Here is an 18,119-nt window from a genome sequence, read left to right as displayed (position 1 = left end):
CATGTATTTCTAGCTAATTTATGAACTCGCCTTGAAAGGAATACTTAACACGGACCCAGAATGTATGTGGTCGGCGGCTGTTTGGTTTTTTTCATTGCATCGAAACAAGCTTGTTTCCAGATGCCCTGTGCAGCCGTGTCTGCCCGGAGCTGCAGCGGCGGCGTCCCCAGGCGTGCGAAGGGGAAGCTGCAACCAAGGGACGAGCAGCTGCTGAGAGCAAGCAGGGAGCTGGCACTGCGGGGCGTTCGCTAAACTCGGTGACGCAGGGAAATCTGGCCTTTCCGAGGGAACGGGGCATTCGGGGCGTTCTACAATTCGCGCCGACCCCTCGAGGAGAGCAGGCAACGCCCCTTCGTTTGCCGCCCGCCCGCCCGTCCGGCACCGCGTAGGGCGGCAGGGCGGGGGCGGGAGGTGCCGGCCCATCAGCCCGGCGGCCTCCTTACCGGCAGGGGGCGCCGCCACGACTGCCAGCCCTCGCGCCGGCCTCGCTCGGGCGGCCTAGCCCAGCAGGGGGACTGCGCGGATTGGCTGCAGCGGGTCGTAGAGGAAGGGAAGGTTTGATTGGCTGGAAAGATCACGTGAGGCGGAGGCTGCTGCCGTTGACAATAAACATGGAGTCAATCTTCCACGAGCGGGTGAGTGAGGGGTTGGGGGGGGAGGGGGGGCGGGCGGCTGTTCCGCTCCTGGCGGAGGCCGGCCGGGATAGAGGGGGTTGCGCCGTGGGAGGGGCCGTCCAGGCCGGGGCTGCTTTCTCTGAGAAGCTGCTCGGGGCGGTGGCCTCCGAGGCAGCCCCCGGTCCCCGCGCGGTACGCCTGGCCTGTGCCCTGCCCGCCTCGGCATCCTTCCGGTGGCGGGATGAGGCAGCGGCAAGGTTTCCTCTGTCTCCGGGGAGAGCTGGGGCCCGCTCGCGCGGCGATGCCGGTGCCCGTGGCCCGGCCCGGCCCGGCTCGGCTCTGGGAGGCCTGCCGGCTCTGCGGGGACAGGAAATGTTCTTACTGGAGACCAAAGAGGGTCAGGGCTGAGGCTCGGCGTTTCCCCTCGCACCGTGACCGCTCCTCTTGGGTCTTTAGAAACAGACCTCAAGTATGGGAAGGTCCGGGCTCCAGCTGCTTGTGTTTCTCGAGAGAGATCTCGCACGGCTGAGAAATGACCAGGAAGATGAGCAGCGGCAGGCAGGGCTGTTTCTGTACTCTCAGACACTTATCTTCGCTAGCCTAGCCTGGCTTGGTTGGGGCTGTGGAAGGAGCGGGGAAAGGGGGAGCTGTGAGGGAAATCCTAATTCGTGTACGGTGCTTCTCTGTGCCAAACAGCGTCTCCTGTTTTGAAGAACAAACGCGTCTATGAATTGCTGTGGTTTATCCGTGTTCCCAAATATGAGCTATTTATGCTTTAATGCTATTCAAATATAATTGTCTTTTTCATGTGCTTTGCCAATGTCTCTGCAGCTTTATTGTGTTAAGATTTACACTGGCTTTTACACACTGTTCTCATGTGTAATGGTTGGTTTACTTGGCAAATAAAGCAAGACAGCTGTATAACTTCAAAAAAAAACAACCCCAAAACCCCTGTTCTAAATCCATAGAACCTGAGGAGTGTTCTTGCAAACTAGATTTGGGTTGCTAAACTTCAGAGGATGAGTGTTGGATTTCAGCCATTATGGTCTCTGCTACAGTGACCTTGAGTTCCAGACTAGATTTGAAAATGAGTTTAAAACAAGTGTACCCTTCTCTTATCTGGCCTGGCCTATCACATAATAAAATTACAACTTTTTTTATGATGAAGTTGCTTTCTAGTTTAATAACAAAACTGCTGTAATTTAAGTGACAGAGCATAATACGTTCCAAGTTATGAGCTGATGGTAATTTGTAGTTGCGACAGGTTTTGGGGGAAGGAAAGGTACAGTCTTGGGTGTCTCACATGTGAAACGTAACTGCTCCCTGGTAAGTTAGTTACAGTTACACTTGAATGCCTGTTTTAAATTGGAGTACCAAATATTTTTATTTCATTATCATTATTATTCTAGGGAAAACTTAACTGAAAGTCTGCCTTTCTTTCTTAAGGGTTCCCCCCCACCAAGTGCACTATCTTAGTTCCTGTCAAAATATTTGAAGTGCTGCATGTATACGCACACCCCCTGCTTGAATCTGCGCACCTCAGATGTTCCAATAAAAAGGCATGAAAAACATGGTATTTATAAAGGAAACTTAACAAGACAAAAGACCTAAGCAATGTGGCATTTTTAACAGGGGAATGACAATTGCAGAAAGTAGGACATAGGGGTGGGGCTTAAGGAGCCCCTATCTTAGAAGTTGGTCCATTCTTTGATAAGGTACCAGTGATTGAAAACACTGAAAGCAGGGCATTAGTTTATATCATGGTAGGTTTCAGTGGGGGGATTTCAGATTATGGAAAGATGCGGTATTCTCTGCAAAAAAAAGACTGAAGTTAATGTCAGTTAAAACCTGTAAGATCAGTTTTCTCTTCTGTACTTTGCACTTAGTATGTACAAATTTTCCATAAGAAAATTAAAGTTTATTACTTTAAGGTAAAACTGTACAAATACAGAAAGGTCCTTTTAGTGAAACTAAGATACAAGCCTGTAATACAACTAATTTTCAAAGGTATTTTAATACATCTCTGTTTCTAATTCAGTTTCATATAATTCTGGTGGAGAAACCTGTGATTCTTGAGCAAGTTCTTCTGTTACAGCTTTATCATATGACCAGCAGCAGGCATGTGGTCCCAAAGGGACAGGAGCTGGTGTTTAGTCTTGAGTTTCTTGTTGTGGGAAGGACATGAGCTGGAGGAGGTTTCTGGAGTCTGTTGAACCCTAGCTGTAAAGCCAGTCTAGCTTTAATAACTCATTGCTCAATTGAGTGATGAAGCCCTAGGAAGATTCTGTAATCTGAGGTAAAGGGAATTTTTTAGGTTCCTGCTGTAAAGGAGATCATGGGAGACTTGTGCATATGATTTGTATGAGGCTTCCATGGAAGTTTAAAGAATATTCCTCCAAGGCATGCTCTTGTATTCTTGGTTTCTGTGGGTTTGGTGTGAGGGAGGGGTGTTCTTTATTTTTGTTGAGGGGTCTTAGTTTTGTTTTTAATAGAGTGCATGCACATTAGAGTTCTTTTTGTAAATAAAAATGAGGACTGTTTAAAACAAAAGAGAAAAGCAGGATTTTGAAACTGATGTTAATCTTATCTTGCACTTGTTTTGTAATTTGTAATAAAAGGTTGGTTTCTTTTCATGGGCAACTGTGATTTGGTTTGGTTTTGTTTTTTTAAGAAGGCAGTATTTATCTGCACTTATGAAAATAATGGAGCGTGATATGTAGCACAAATTAAAAAATATCTGATCTGAATGAATACAAAATCATGACTGACACTTCTAATTTACTCATTTTTAATTCGGGCTGACAGTCTAAAAATGTTATATTACAGTTCTGTTATCTCCAATGTGCTGGATATGTAACAAAGTATCTGAAGTGTTTTCCATTTAAATGGTTTATCAACAAAAAAATATTTTTGTTGTTTAATATGCTGAATTTAATATTTTTCTTGTCACCTCATCATTGTCACCAAGATTTTAGAACCAGTACTATCAGCTCCTTTTATCTAGTTATAAATTTCATGTGGAAAATGAGCTTTGTCGCTCATCCAGCTCCTAATTACTTTCTCGGCAATAAACAAATTGGTTATAACCCGAACTGGGTGAGTAACCTGAAATGAAGGAAATAAATTCTGTAGATGTGTACTTTTAAATCTCTCCAAAGTCCTAATAGTCTGCTTTTCTTTAGCCACATGTGGAGAGCAGATTGCCAATAGTCACATCTGGCAGGGAAGAAATTTAAAAAAGAACGAGAGCATCTGCTGCATAAAGCATTTGTTACTGGGAAGTATATATCTAAACCGTTTCATTTTTATGTGGTAGAGATTTGGAAGAGGACAGAATCCATTGTCTTGATGGTTGCCGAGTCCTTGTGTGATTTGGTCAGGCCATTGGCAATTTTTACAGTCTTTTCAAAAATAACACTGTTACATGAAATTTAATTCCTCTGAGAAAATAAAGTAGTATGTGTGTTGGGTTTTTTTCCCATCAAATTGATGGGAGGGTTGTATTCTGTAGCTTGCAGTGTAATACATCTGAAGAATACATGGCATTCTGGGTGAGTGGAGAGGGCAGGAAGTTTGCGAGGATGAAATGGTTGAGTCATTTTACAGAGTAAAATATTAATGTGTTTTTTTGTTGTCTTTCGTATTTTTTTCTCTTCCAATGTTAGCAAGAAGGCTCATTGTGTGCTCAGCACTGTCTGAATAATTTGCTACAAGGGGAATATTTCAGTCCTGTTGAGCTATCCTCTATTGCACAGCAGTTGGATGAGGAAGAAAGAATGAGAATGGCAGAGGGAGGAGTGTCTAGTGAAGAATATAGAACATTTTTACAGGTAAAATCATCTTAATTTAGGGCTTGATATTTGCCTGAAATCTAATATTGTGTAGCACATATTCTTGCATAGCTAGAGAAGGTTAATTTTCTAGTGCTAAAACGTCTTAAATTTATACATCTTGTCATTCACGCATCTTAAATTTGGCATTTTCAAATGTTACTAGTACAGCTTTACAATAACTCTACAAAAAGCTATGTTATCTTCATCTTACAGGTAGGAAGGTCAGGCATGGCAAGAAGGAGGATCAGCGATTTGCCTATTGTTTTTGTAAGCCAGTGGCAGAGATAGGAACAGAAGTTCCCATGCCTGTCTGTTCTTTAAGCACTGGGCATTTCTAATTTAAAGGTTTGAGGTTTTAATTAATAAGCTTATTTGGGCATTGTAATCAGCCTTACAGACTAGGACATATTGAGTTGTTGCTTGAAGTATGTGCAGTTATATTTATTTTCAAAACTGAATTATTTCTGACCTTTTTTATGCTTACACCATTTTCCCATTTTCTCCCTCCCAACCTCACACTGAGCAGCAGCCTTCTGTAAATATGGATGACAGTGGATTCTTCTCAATTCAAGTAAGCATGGCTTTATACTGCCAGAATTTTTTATTTATGCGACATAGGTTCTCTCATATAATTTAAATGGCATCAAGCCTTTTCATCTAGTTTCCAGTTTATAGGCTAAATGGGATTAAGTGCCGGACTTCTAAATCTTCAGAGTGTTTTCCGTTAAGAGCAGTGACTTGCAGTTCTTCAGTTCATGGGCCCTTAAACACATAGTAGAAGCATGGACTCTTGAAATGTGAAATGACACCTGCTGGCAATAAGTTTGATTTCTGAGTTTCTTCTTAATGGGCACTTCAGGTGTAGACCTTGGCTCCCATAGACTACAGATTTGAGATTGTTTTCTGTAATTATAGACTGTAAAGCCCTTGGCAATGGTTACAGGGTGATCTGTAGAATGGAAAAAGCTGCAATATCTGCATTCCAGTTTTTACAACACACCTCAGACGCTTTAGAGCTGGGGTTTTTTTTTCTCTCTTTTGTTTAATTTTTTTTTAAGGACCATAATGGAAAAGTAATTAATAATAAATACTTAAACCAGAACAACAACAAAAAAAGGTATTGAACACTGAATTGGGGCTTGTGTCTAGCACTAGAGCTGTAAACAATGCTTTGTACCTTTGGCTGTCTCCTGAGCTTTCAGAGGTGCTTGTCAATCTTCCAGTATCCCTTGAGAGCTTCTCTTCTTTATGGCAGGACAGGGCTGTTTTTCTATTTGGTGAAAAACCATTAGCAGTTTGGCATTTCTTGTATTCTTGATTGTGCTGCTTCAGTATTGAAGCTGAAAAATAATGCTTCCTCATATTCTACTTTTTTTCTCCTGTCATTGCTTTGCTCACTAGCTACATAGTTGGCTCACTGAAAGGAAGATGAATTGTTAATTTAAAATTTCCTACAGCATTATTTAAAATAGCTTTAAACAGTTATTGTAAAAGTTTGTGCTAATGTACCTGACTGATCCGGTGACAATCCAGTGGTGCAAAATTTCCAATAGTTCCTGTGGGGAAGGATGACATTGTATTTGGGGGGGAAGGGAGGGCAGAGTGGTACCTTGAGAGCAGAGATGACAACTTGTGAAGTGTCTGTGGGAGGTGAAGTTACAGCTTTGTCTGGGGGAGTAAGCCTATTAACACATCTTGGTTAAATCCTAGCTTTGTTACTTCCCCCTAGATACAGTAATGTGTGTTATGTTTGCATGTAGATTCATGACAGTGCGTTTTGAATAATGTAATTGCTAGGTTTGCTAGCAATGTTTTGAAATCTAAGGTTTATTAAAACAGTATAATTGTTTATAGCAGCTAAGATGGTTGCATTGCTTAAATTTAGGTTTGACTGGTTTGACTCATGAAAAGCGCTATTTTTTTGACAGGTTATAAGCAATGCTTTGAAAGTTTGGGGTTTAGAACTAATCCTCTTCAACAGCCCAGAGTATCAGAGGCTTGGGATCGACCCTATGTAAGACAACTTTTTCTTAGCACCCTGCTTTCATTTTACAGAAAAATAATACTCTTAATCTATGATTTAAATCTTTCTTTAAAATTACTGTTTCAAGCTCTGTTGCATTCTGATGTTTTTATTATCCCCTCTGTCTTTAATTTTTTCCTTTTGGGGGTGTGTGTGAGCATCTGTCCTCTGTGCCTTCATGATATCTCAGTATCTGTGGCATCACAGGTATATGGAGATTTCAGTAACGTTGACAACTTCCTAAATGTTATTAAAGCACTATGAGTATGCTGTAACATCAACAGTTGTATTACTGAAATTTTAATATATAAGTTTAAATTAGTGGTAGCAAAGAACTTAAACAATAATATGCACTCCAATATTAGAGTATTTAATTTTATCTATACCTTTTGTTTTTCTTTTTACAGAAATGAAAAATCATTTATTTGTAATTATAAGGAACACTGGTTTACAGTTCGAAAGTTAGGAAAACAGGTGACATTGTCTTTTTTTATTTAAAAATTGACTTCAGAATGGGGGTGGAAAAGTGGTTGCGAGTAAACCATGTGTTGGCCTTTTGCAAGCTTTTGCTGCAGTTTGCTTTAATAGTATCCCATATTTAAAAAAAAAAAAAAAAAAGTAAATAAAAAAGTAAATGTTTGTTATATCACAAAAATGCCAGGCAGCTTTTTGTGAATGTTAGCCTGGGGAAAGACACTAGGATGAATCCCATCAAAGTGAGCCTATCCTCTAGGGAGCTGCAGCTCTGGTAGAGTCTATGTGATGATGTCTTAAGCTCTTTTCTTTCTTTTCTGCATGAAAAATAGCAGAAAAATTGGACAGGGGGTAGTCCTAGACAAGGATTAGGATCCCTATAGAATGCAAACTTATTTTAATGCACTAAGTTATTGACATTATAAAAATAATTTTGCTTGTTTAAATGGACAGTAGGTATAAGAAAAAGTTCAAATTTCAAATGTAGTAATATTCATGATTGCTAGTATTTATCATAAGGTTGGGGAAAGTAGAATCACAACTTTGCACTACTTTAGAAAACTTTCTGAAACAGTTGTATTATAAGCAGGAAATAGTTATTAAAGGTAAGGGATGGCCATACAAGTATATGGTACATATATAATAACGCAAGTCACATCCATGTCCCTTGTAACACCAATGCAGTGTTTTATTTCAGTAGCCAATCATTGTTCTGGATCATACTGCATAAGCTTTCATACAATATAAGCTGGTTTCATGTTGGGTTTTGTGTCATAGAAAATGTTCATGAAATAAGCTTTTAGTTTCTACAATAGTAGACAGGAGTCTCTTTACCCATTTGGTTCATTTTGCAAGTGGTGTCTACCTATGTTGTCATCCAGACTAAAAAAAAAAAAAAACCAACAAAAACCCTGAAATTAAACATTTCACCTGTGAGTAAACAAATTAAACTCTGCTGTTCTGCTTTAGTTTAAAAGTATTGCTAATGTTTACAAGCAGTTTTTGTATATTTGATATCAGAAAGGCTGAATGGTCTCTTAAAAGTATGGAAATGTTCCTAATATATGCAGCCATGTAGGGTGAGATAGCAACCATTTCCAAAATGTTTTAAGTTGGAGGAGGGAAGTCTTTTGCTTGTACATGTGGCTTGTAACCACTTGAAGACAATACTAGGTGTCTGTTAACTAGAGAGTAATGAGAAAAGATAGACAAAATAGGTTGACTTAGATTTGACCTGCTTCTCTTCTGTTACAGTTAAAGCAAAATTAGTTTACCAAACCTTCCTCCTCCATATTCCCTTTAGAAAGCTTGTCTGTAATCTGTCCATTGTATTTGTTTACATAACTTTTTATTCCCCACTCCTACACTGTTGGTCTTCTTACCCTTTCCTAATGGCAAAGGGTGTTTTTGACAAATTGCATGACTGAATGACAGAATGGTAGATAGCCACTTATCTGTATTCCAGGTGAATAACAGTATTGGCCTGACTGCAATTGTGTGACTGCATATATGGAAGTTTGGGTAGATAATGCATTTTTGTGAGAATGGAGGTAGAATTCTCCTTCTGCTATCTGAAATGGTGCTTCCTGTTTAAAATTGGATAATATTGAACAAGTATGATATAAAAAAAGGTTCTTCAGATTGATTGCAATATATATGGTGTTTTAAAGGTAGAATATTTTGTTGTCCATGTTGAATATATTTTCTCTGTAGAAGTATTATAAATTACTAGCCCTCTTCAGGGAGATCAGAAATGATCTGTGTATATTTATCTCAAGTGTCCCCTATTGTAATATTATGCTGTACTATCAACATATTAAATTTGAGTTCATTTTTCTTCATTTTTAAATTTAAAAATTATCTCAGAAGTAAAAAATAGTTTTCAGCATCACCAGCTATTAAAGGCAGAATATTTAATGGAAGTATTTCATGGAAAGAATTCAACGTCTGTTTCCTGTATCTATTAATTTCTCAAGATACAGTGTTAACTTATGAAGGGTTTTGTCCTTCATTAGTGTCTGAACAGATTTAAAACTAGGATTAAGCAGAATTTTGGAATTATGTCTGAAATAATTCTTCTACCCTTATATTTTGATTTATCTGTTTTAATCTGTTCATCTGGTACCAGTGTTCAGTAATGGGAGAGAGCATGCAGTAACTTCCCCACTTCGGATCTCCTGTTAGCTGAAGAGTATTTGAAGGGTAACCTTTAGCAGTATAGGTATTGTGCTTCAAAAGACTTTTAATTTGATAATTTATTTACTAGATTTATTCGGATATTCCATCATAGAAAATGACCACAATGTACAGAAATGGATTACCAAGTAATCTTTATGCTAATTTGTTCTCTCAAACCTTTTTTTTCTTAATTACAGTGGTTTAACTTGAACTCTCTCTTGATGGGTCCAGAACTAATATCAGATACATATCTTGCACTTTTCTTGGCTCAATTACAACAGGAAGGTAATAGTAACTTGCAGATGTTAAATCTCATTAATTAAAAGTAGGTAATAATCATTATTTATTAGATCTTTATGTTTTCACTTAACTACCCTTAGTTTTGTGATTGAAATAGTGAAATAACCCAAGTCCTTATAATGAAAGGTAGAGCCTTACACTGTAATAAATTGCACATCATTGTGTTCCATATAGCGTGCATTTTAGAGTGTTTATGCATGCACCTTAACGCTGTAGACTTACAATTTATTTTTCTCAGGTTATTCCATATTTGTAGTAAAAGGTGACCTGCCAGACTGCGAGGCTGATCAGCTATTGCAGATGATTCGGGTACAGCAGATGCAGCGACCAAAACTAATTGGAGAAGAGACAGCACAGTCAAGAGATCAGAGGTAAGGTAAATAGATTTCATTTTAACAGTGTTCCATATGATTGGTTTCCATGATTAATGCCTATGTGGAGACAACCCTGTTAAGAAGTAATTAGAAGTACCTTTAGTGCAATATGCTTACTACTGTTGCACACAGTAAAAGCAAGTTGGTGGAATACAGATGGTGTATTTTTAAGTGGGCAAAAACTACCTTAATAAGGATTCAATCTTTCCATGTGTGTAAGTGTTGTATAGTGCAGATTTTTAACTTCATGATTACAATAGTTTTCCAATTATAGTAAAACAGGTTAGCAAATCTTACCAAACTGTGGTTAATAGTGATCAATCTATAGTTCAGACTGGCTTGTGCATTCTGTCGCAAGTAGAAAAGAACGAGAAACCTGTATCTGAATTGTACATCATATAAATCATACAGCATTTCCTTTTGGAATAATTTCACTGTAAATATTGTGGTGCTCTGTTGTGATGCATACTGCTAATATAAAACATCCTTGAAAGCATATGAAGTACTACTACTGCAATAATTTTATCACATTTTCATAGTGAATAAATTGCATATTGATAAAAAGGCTTAAGGCTTTTCAGAGGAATTAATTATTATTTCTTCCACTTTGTGAAGGTAAACTGTGTTGTAAATTGATGGAATAAAAACAAACTACTTGGCAGTAACATGGGAAGCATTTATAGTTTACAGAGAATCTGTTGCTCTAGTGTAGTCATCAAAGCTTCCTAAGAAGGAGACCACATGCACTATGTTCTTCTGGTGTAACTGTTTAAATAGCAATAGGTTTGAATAACATGTATTACTGCTTTTTGTAGGCTTATTATTTTTGAAGTTTTTCCTATAGAACAGATTCTTGTCAATATGTGCATGGGTTTAGAGTTGCAGTATTTTCATTTTTGTAGGCCTTTTGTGCTTTTTCATGTAAAAATGAAAATATTTGTTTATATAGCAGATTTTCACAATAGAAAAGTTTCTTTCCAAAGTTAGGAAACAAGTAGAGTTAAATCAGCAGAAAATACTTACTTTAAATCTCACAGTGAAAGTTAATATAATTTCTGTCTGAATTCTGCCATAAATGTATCAATTTCACAGGCTTCCCAGAAGTGATGTGGACCAAGCAATAGATGTCAACCATCCTTTTGATGGAACAGGCATGTTAGATGAAGATGAAGAGAATTTTCAGAGAGCTCTGGCTCTAAGTAGGCAGGAAATTGATATGGAAGATGAAGAAGCTGATCTTCGCAGAGCCATTCAACTCAGCATGCAAGGTGGAGTACTCATCTAAATTTCTCTTACAGTGTTTATGTTGCTTATGCTGTAGGCAGCTACTGAAACCAGTTTCAGTCAGCCACTTTATTCAGCATGTGTCAAGCTCTCTGAAAAGACTGGCTTTGAGGCATGGAAGGACAATCCAGAATTTCCTGTAGCTATCTCCTTTCTGCTTTTTGAAAAGCTGTAACTTTCATGTTCGCATTGATCATTAGGAAGCAAGAACCCTTGGCAAAGGGTGGCAGGAGGGAAGCGCAACAGTCCTAAGGTGAGCAGGAGAGATAGTATCAAGTGAAGTTAGCCTAGGTGCTTATTTCTCTAACAAGTTAGTTTCTTTCTCTGAAGTTTGAGGACATTTCCTTAAGCTATCTTTCCTTTACTAACTTCATTTTACTGTAATTAGTAGGATATGTCATGTTCTGGTTTTAGGTAGTCGTCGAAGTGAGTTGTTGGACTCATTACCACAGAATGTTCCTCAGTTGCCTCACACCAGTCAGACAGACTCCCTTTCTTCAGAAGAACTGCGAAGGAGAAGACAAGCATATTTTGAAAAGTAAAGTAGTTAATAGAAAACTGCATGTGGAAGTACATGTTGTATTTTTCGGTGCTTTTGGGGTGCGGATGGGTTTCTGACTGAGGTCTAGCTTAACTTTTCTCTCTTAACATGTTTTCTTAACAGTACCCGAATTTTGCTATTCCCAGGTGGTTCCTACGAAGAACAGAAACCTGTAAATAAGAGGGGATCTGTTAGTAATGCAACATCAGTCTTGTGAAGAAAGAAAACATACATGTTATAGAAGTATTTTAAATGAAATCCTGTAAATTTCTGTAATTACCTTCCTGAAGAAAAGTATTCTTTCTCTAAGACTTTGCTTCTGGTAATGAAGCCTCTGATGTGCATCACATGAAAGCGTTCTAGATGATATTTTATGTTGCTGTTTTGGAGTACCTTCTTAACACATAGTTGGGGTATTGTTGTAGCTTTTCCTTATCTCTGTCTCCAAGTGGTGGAGGAAATAAAGACCAGGGAGAAATGCTATGGATGGGAGGAGTTAGACTTTGCATGAGAGGATAAGAATGCAGACCATCCAAATTCTGGGAAAATAGTGATGTGGCTTGGAGTATAATGTTGGGAGGTTAGGTGTCTGAAGGTTAGGAAGGTGAAACAATTGAAGACAATTTAGGTGCAGGGGTGTTATTGTACCAAACAGCTGACTCCTGGCCTTTCTTACAGTGACATAGGCTTGATACAGGTCTCATATTGATGTTAATCTTACTCTTTTATAAATTTATAACACTTTCAGGCAGCAACAACAGCTACAGCAGCAAGATCGGACCCTGAACCTACATGATAAGCCAACCCTAAGCTCAAGCACTCCAGAAGCTGACCCAGGTATTGTTTCTTAAACTTATTTCCACCACTGAAATATTTATGTCTTTTTCACCTTTGTATTGTGCTCTGTTTCTTAACTTCCCTTGTCTGCCTACTTCCTTGCTCCAGCAGCTATTCAAACTGTGTCACAGCCATTACTCGTTTTGGCAGTGAAGGAAATGTTCACTTTCTTGAAAAGCCTGTTCTGCTTTGAATGTCAATAACCTGTTGCAAAGTGAAGAGTGTTACTATTAGACTATTTGAGTCCTGGCTTTGCTTTTTGTTGTTTTGTTTGGCTTTAGCATTACAAATTGTAATCTTTGATGGGATTTGTGCCAACAATTTGTTTTCTAAATGACTTTCAAATTTGCATGACAATGTAGTAAACTTGAGTAATATCTGACAAAATAACTGGAACCAGTTTTCAGCAGAACATAAGTATGTAGGCCTCACCATTATTAGGTATTTGTGATCCAAAATTACTGTGTATTACTTGTTACAAACTGACTTGTGGATGGAAAACTAAGTGCCTAATGTTTAATGACTTTAAAAAAAACAGTTTTGGGGGTGGGGTGGAAACAGGTGGGTGTGGACAGAAGGAACAATGAAAGCATTTAACTACAGTTGAGAACTAGCTCTGTGCATTTATTATAACTTACATGCATTTATTTTCTTTAGGAGGTGATATGAGTGAAGAAGACATGCTTCAGGCAGCCATGAATATGTCTCTGGAATCTGTTAGAAACCACTTGAATACAGAAGAGGAGAAATAATGTAACTTCCCCCCCCCCCTCCTTACTGGCAAAACACTAAGTCTCCATTATAATTTTGCTGTGTGGATGTTGCACAAGCAGGGTTCATTTCAGAGTTCTGGAAGCAGGAATGAAAGGGGGTCTGGAGGTCAGTTTAGAGGGAATCTGCAAATACAGAAAAGATTGCACTAATTTAGAAAACTGTAGCACTCTTACTACAGAACATCAGTTCACAGAGTAGCTGTATTAAAATTGCTTAAACTATTCACATGAACAAAGTTAGACATGTGTAGCAGCTGTAACTTGCATTTTAAAAGCAAGTTTACATTGTTTTGAAGAATGTAGAATATACAAAACGTGCCAAAAACCAGCATCAACTGATTTCCTTCAGTACTAATGGAAAAATAGGTAAAAGTAATAAGTTGTGCTCACAAATGACTTAAGTTTTTGTAAGAAATCACTTAAAATGGGAAAAAGAATTAAATTCTGTTTATCTTAGATAAATATTTTGTGATTGTTTATTCTGAATGACTTAATGTCAACTTTTCAATCCTGCTGTCCACTTTTGAAATGACCCATTCTGCAGGAGAAACATGAATCCATAAATTTCTTACTTTGCAACTCAAGAGAAAATCTTCAGGGTATTGTTGATTATGATGTTACTTCTGTATCTTTCAGTGACTTCTGACCTTCTAATACTTTCTGATTTTACTTCCAGTTCCAACTGTAGGTTTTACTTTCTTCAGTCGCAACTAAAATTTTCAGATCCATGTTTAAAGTAGGATTTTTGCGTTGCCTTATTGTCATTTGGCAGGTAACTTGCCTTCTTTGGTTTGGTGGGGTTTGTTTTTCTTTTGCTTTCTTATGGTCTTTCTAGTTATGCCACTATCTACTATAAAAGTAGTGTAGAATTAGTTGGGTTAAAGAGGTTTTCTTTTCTACCTCTTCTGGAGTCTTTTTTCCTCTTCAAGCTCAACCCTTCATTCTGGCCTTCCAGTATGAAAGAGCTGTAACTGAGTCTAGGAGAAAGGAAGAGGGGATTTAGGTGCCATAAAGTCAGTGCCACACCCATAAGGTGCATTCCTGCAGTCTGAAATGACCCCTGTGCAAGTAGGTCTTTTAAGAATTAATATTTATGTCTGTGTGGATGTTCTTTCTGAAATGCTTTTTATGAGTGTCTGTCAGAATGTTGCAGCTTTTCCAGGAATGGCCTTTATTCACGCACCTTACGATTTTTTATCATGCTGTTTCTGATCCTGAGAAAAATTGGGGAGCAAAGTATGTGAGATAGCTTATGCTATTGGTTGTAAGACATTTGCTTTGGTATCCAGGATGAATGTGTAACAGGGTGACCAAACCTGACTTTCAGCTTCAGTGCAACAATTGAGAGATGTTTCATTTTCCTAAATGGTGCTTGAAATACAAATTCTGTTTACATATAAATTATATGGAAATATGTTGTAGATAGAGTATGTAAGCTGTAGTCCACTTAATGCATTAACAGTTAGCACAGGCATTCTAAGAATCTTTTGAAGAGAACCCCAAATTTCTTTATCCAAATATTCTAAAGTTATATCATTGCACAATAGTAACATTTAATTAAATGTGTGAAATGAATGGTAGCTAGATGGAAATACACATTCAGCATCAAGTAGTACTGTACATGAAAGGGCTCTTACCTCTCAGTAAAGATTTGTTTACAGCAATGGTTTCATGATAGCTTAGGATATTATTATATTTACATAATTGGGCTAAATTCTGTTTCCCTTACCTGTGTGCTGAATTTCCACCAGAACTACTGGTATGTGTAAGACAATGTGGATTTTGACATGAGACAGCACTACTTTTTAAAACCTGATTTTAAATTTTGTCTTTTTAAAATAATTCTGTCATGCATATTAATTATAATACCTGTAATGTCTCAAATTAATACAGCTAAACAATGGCTTTAAAAGTCCATGTGTGCATATGCCATTTTGAAATGCTATATTTTTCAGGATGTAAATTTCTGCTTTCAGTTTAAAATTTATATGAAACTGAAGACAGGAAAGGAATCTCTAAAGCACTGAATTATTTCTTTGCTCATCTATAAGTTATCCACAGCTTTAATTTCCCTTCTTTTGTTGTGCCATAAACTGATTCTGAAATAAGACTCTGAATTTTATAAATAGCTATAGGCTGGCAATTTGATACCAGTACTTGGAACTTGGACCTTTTACCCTCTATTATAAGAATATAATAAGAATGTATTATTTTCTATAGCTATATAGTGTAGCAGCCCTATATTATAGAAGAAAAAAAATCTAAGCCCCTTGAATTACATTAAGTGTAACCTGTGACAATTACATGTTTTTATAATCACTAAAGCATGGAGGTTTGCATTTGAACTTTCATGTCACTTTGAACTTTCATGTCACTTTGTAAGTTACTTCATCACCCAAGTGTTTTATTATGTGAGGAATATAAAGTAACAGTGCCTGAAAAGCACAACTGTGTCAATCATTACAGGGCTAACCATATTCCATTGTGTAGAAACACTGTCGCTCTACAAATACCAGTTTGAATTTCAGAAGAATGTCAAGTTTAATGAAGAAGGTGTATCTGCCTAGTCAAGCAGTTAAGAGGTAGCAATTTAAGCTACGTATGTTAATTGCACCAAAGGAAAAGACTAATTGATGACAGTACATATTTTATAACCCAGACCTAAAGTTCAAAACGTGTGGACCTGCCAAGAAGCTGTCAATAAAAAGCTAATCTCATTTTTTGGTGTGCATTCTTTCAGTGATAAACAGTTCTCAATGTGGCTGAACTACACTCATAAAGCGTTTACTAATTTAGAGCCTATTCCTAGTGTTACCTATTCTGTCAAGTTGAAAGTTTTTTTTCCCATGTTGTAGCTTTAGGCCGAAGTCCATTGTAAAGGAGCAGAAATTGATTTTTAATTATTTCTTTTTATTGCAGTATGATATTTGAGGGAATTTCAGATTTCATTCATCCAACAGGTGTTTACTGTCTTCCTTACAGTGAACAGTCCATGTGACATAACTTGTGTTTTTCTGCCTATAGAAGTCAAAGGACTGGGGGGGAATGACTGATACATTAACTGTCTTCCAAAATGAGTTCTCTAAGTGTAATTCTGTAAACTGCTTTCATGGTTTTGTAAGGAGGGTAGGAGGAAAAAGTGGTGTAATGCAGTCATGCTTGAATGCAGTTCTTGTTAGGCACAGCAGGTATAAATGTGAGCTATTTAAATGCTCACATTTTTCTGGGCTTGAAACTAATCTGATACAAAACTGGCCTACTCTCCAATGTTTGCGCTCCTTGTGCCCTTCAAACAACTTCAGCAAGTTTAAATGTAATTTTCAGCTAGGGTTCTTTTACTGTTTTTCATACTTAATTACTTTGCAGACTACTTAAAAATAACCAATACAAAGTTAAATCTCTGATGTGTTTTAATGTTGGACTATTGCTTCTATTATAAATCTATAAAATGGTGGGGAGTTTAAAATGCCTTCAGCACATGTCTAGTAAGCAATTCTTTTTCTGTATCTCAGACACATATTGTCATTTGCAAGCTGCTTTATTACAAAAGTGACAATTAGGCTTTTAAAAATGAACAAGAACATGTTACCGCTCTAAAATGTCTGAAATTTTCTAGAATTTAGTTATTGTTTCAAATAATGATGAAAACGTACAAATGGTGGCCTTTTTACTGAGAAATATTATGGGGAATGGGATTGGAGAACTCTAGAACTCAGACTTACAAAGAACTATTTATTATTGTACAATTCATGTTATCAACACATACTTTTAAAGGAATCAAAAAAAGAATCCAGGGAAAAGAAAAACTGAAGTGGAAACTTGTTTTAAGGGCTTAGATATAAAATTATGTTGCTCACTTGGCAAACCATTACTGTCTTGCATCAAACGAACTTAATTCTTGGGAACTCTTCATAGTTACTCAAAAATCTTTAAAAAAAAACAACAATAACCCCCCCACCCCCCCAGAACAAAAAAAAACACCAAAAAAGTCTAATGGGTAAACATATCTATGCATTCCCCCCCATACACATAATCAGTTGTTCAAGTAAGAACAATACTTAATACATTCGAACTGGTCAGGCCCAAATATTCAATACTTTAGTTTCAAATTAGTAGCTTCTTTGTGTTGTATCCAGGTTTGCATCTTAAAAGCATGGGCTGTTTTGCAATAAACTTTTTTAACCTGCATACAGACATTTTGCCTTATTTGCATTTCAGACATGGAGAGAATGCTTTAGTATTTAACCTGCCATAGTCATCTACTTCCCCAGTTACAGTTTTTTGAATGTTAAAGTACATGTGACTTTTCAACTGCTTTTACCAAATCAAAATGGTTTTATTTTCTTTGTTAAGAAAAGCAAATAATTGTTACTACACTTAGATAACTTTTTTTTTTAACACTCACACCACTCCCCCAGTATAGCCACTGTGTGAATTCAGGAGAGAAAATTTATAAAAGGGTTTGAACAGAAAGGGATGTAATATTTAAATGCCACTGTGCAAACAAAGGAGAAAAACCTTGATATTGTCTTTAAAGCATGCAAGCATTGATAATTTTTTTTTTTTTTTTTTTGCTACATGAAACCCCATGTGTACAAAACACTGTAGTGTTAGGATTTTGTAAGGGAGTAATTTTTTTCATCTCTTGTCTAATAGTTGTGTATTTTAGAAATAATTTTCAGTAATAGATTTTTTTTTTTTGTCTTGAGACTGCTTTCAGTATCATGTCTTTGGCTCTGGATTCCTATACAATTGTCTCTATTTTGTGTATATAAAGCATATAATACGGAAAAGATTAAAAAAAGGAAAGCTGAAATGCTTTGTCATTGTTTTCACTGGAAAATGGCAGTGCTGTTTGATATTTTGAAAATGCTCTTCAAGTAGGCAC

At 37.3% G+C, this 18,119-nt stretch overlaps 1 protein-coding gene and 1 long non-coding RNA gene across 4 annotated transcripts; one reads left to right on the top strand and one right to left on the bottom strand.

Annotated features, from left to right (window-relative positions):
* The first annotated feature begins 561 nt into the window (after positions 1 to 561).
* Positions 562 to 17,182, top strand: ATXN3 (ataxin 3). 2 transcript variants are annotated; one of them, XM_049828396.1, is made up of 11 exons: positions 562 to 635; positions 4,280 to 4,444; positions 4,974 to 5,018; positions 6,376 to 6,461; positions 6,878 to 6,944; positions 9,320 to 9,407; positions 9,661 to 9,793; positions 10,889 to 11,064; positions 11,495 to 11,618; positions 12,370 to 12,458; positions 13,116 to 17,182. In XM_049828396.1, exons 1-11 carry the CDS (start codon positions 612 to 614, stop codon positions 13,208 to 13,210), a joined length of 1,092 nt encoding a protein of 363 aa, XP_049684353.1. In that variant the 5' UTR covers positions 562 to 611; the 3' UTR covers positions 13,211 to 17,182. The 2 variants fall into 2 exon arrangements, with proteins under 2 accessions (XP_049684353.1, XP_049684354.1); XM_049828397.1 differs by lacking the exons at positions 562 to 635; positions 4,280 to 4,444; positions 4,974 to 5,018; positions 6,878 to 6,944.
* Positions 5,025 to 10,911, bottom strand: LOC126050484 (uncharacterized). 2 transcript variants are annotated; one of them, XR_007509561.1, is made up of 3 exons: positions 10,820 to 10,911; positions 9,645 to 9,755; positions 5,025 to 5,717 (listed from the first exon to the last, which is right to left on the bottom strand). It is a non-coding gene; the product is annotated as an uncharacterized LOC126050484 (long non-coding RNA). The 2 variants fall into 2 exon arrangements; XR_007509562.1 differs by lacking the exon at positions 5,025 to 5,717 and adding an exon at positions 5,724 to 5,864.
* Positions 17,183 to 18,119: the final 937 nt, after the last annotated feature.

The sequence above is a fragment of the Accipiter gentilis genome, chromosome 25, assembly GCF_929443795.1.
Source record: "Accipiter gentilis chromosome 25, bAccGen1.1, whole genome shotgun sequence".
NCBI lineage: Eukaryota > Metazoa > Chordata > Aves > Accipitriformes > Accipitridae > Astur > Astur gentilis.
The sequence above is the reverse complement of the archived record's forward strand: the minus strand, read 5'-3'. Positions and strand labels throughout refer to the sequence as shown.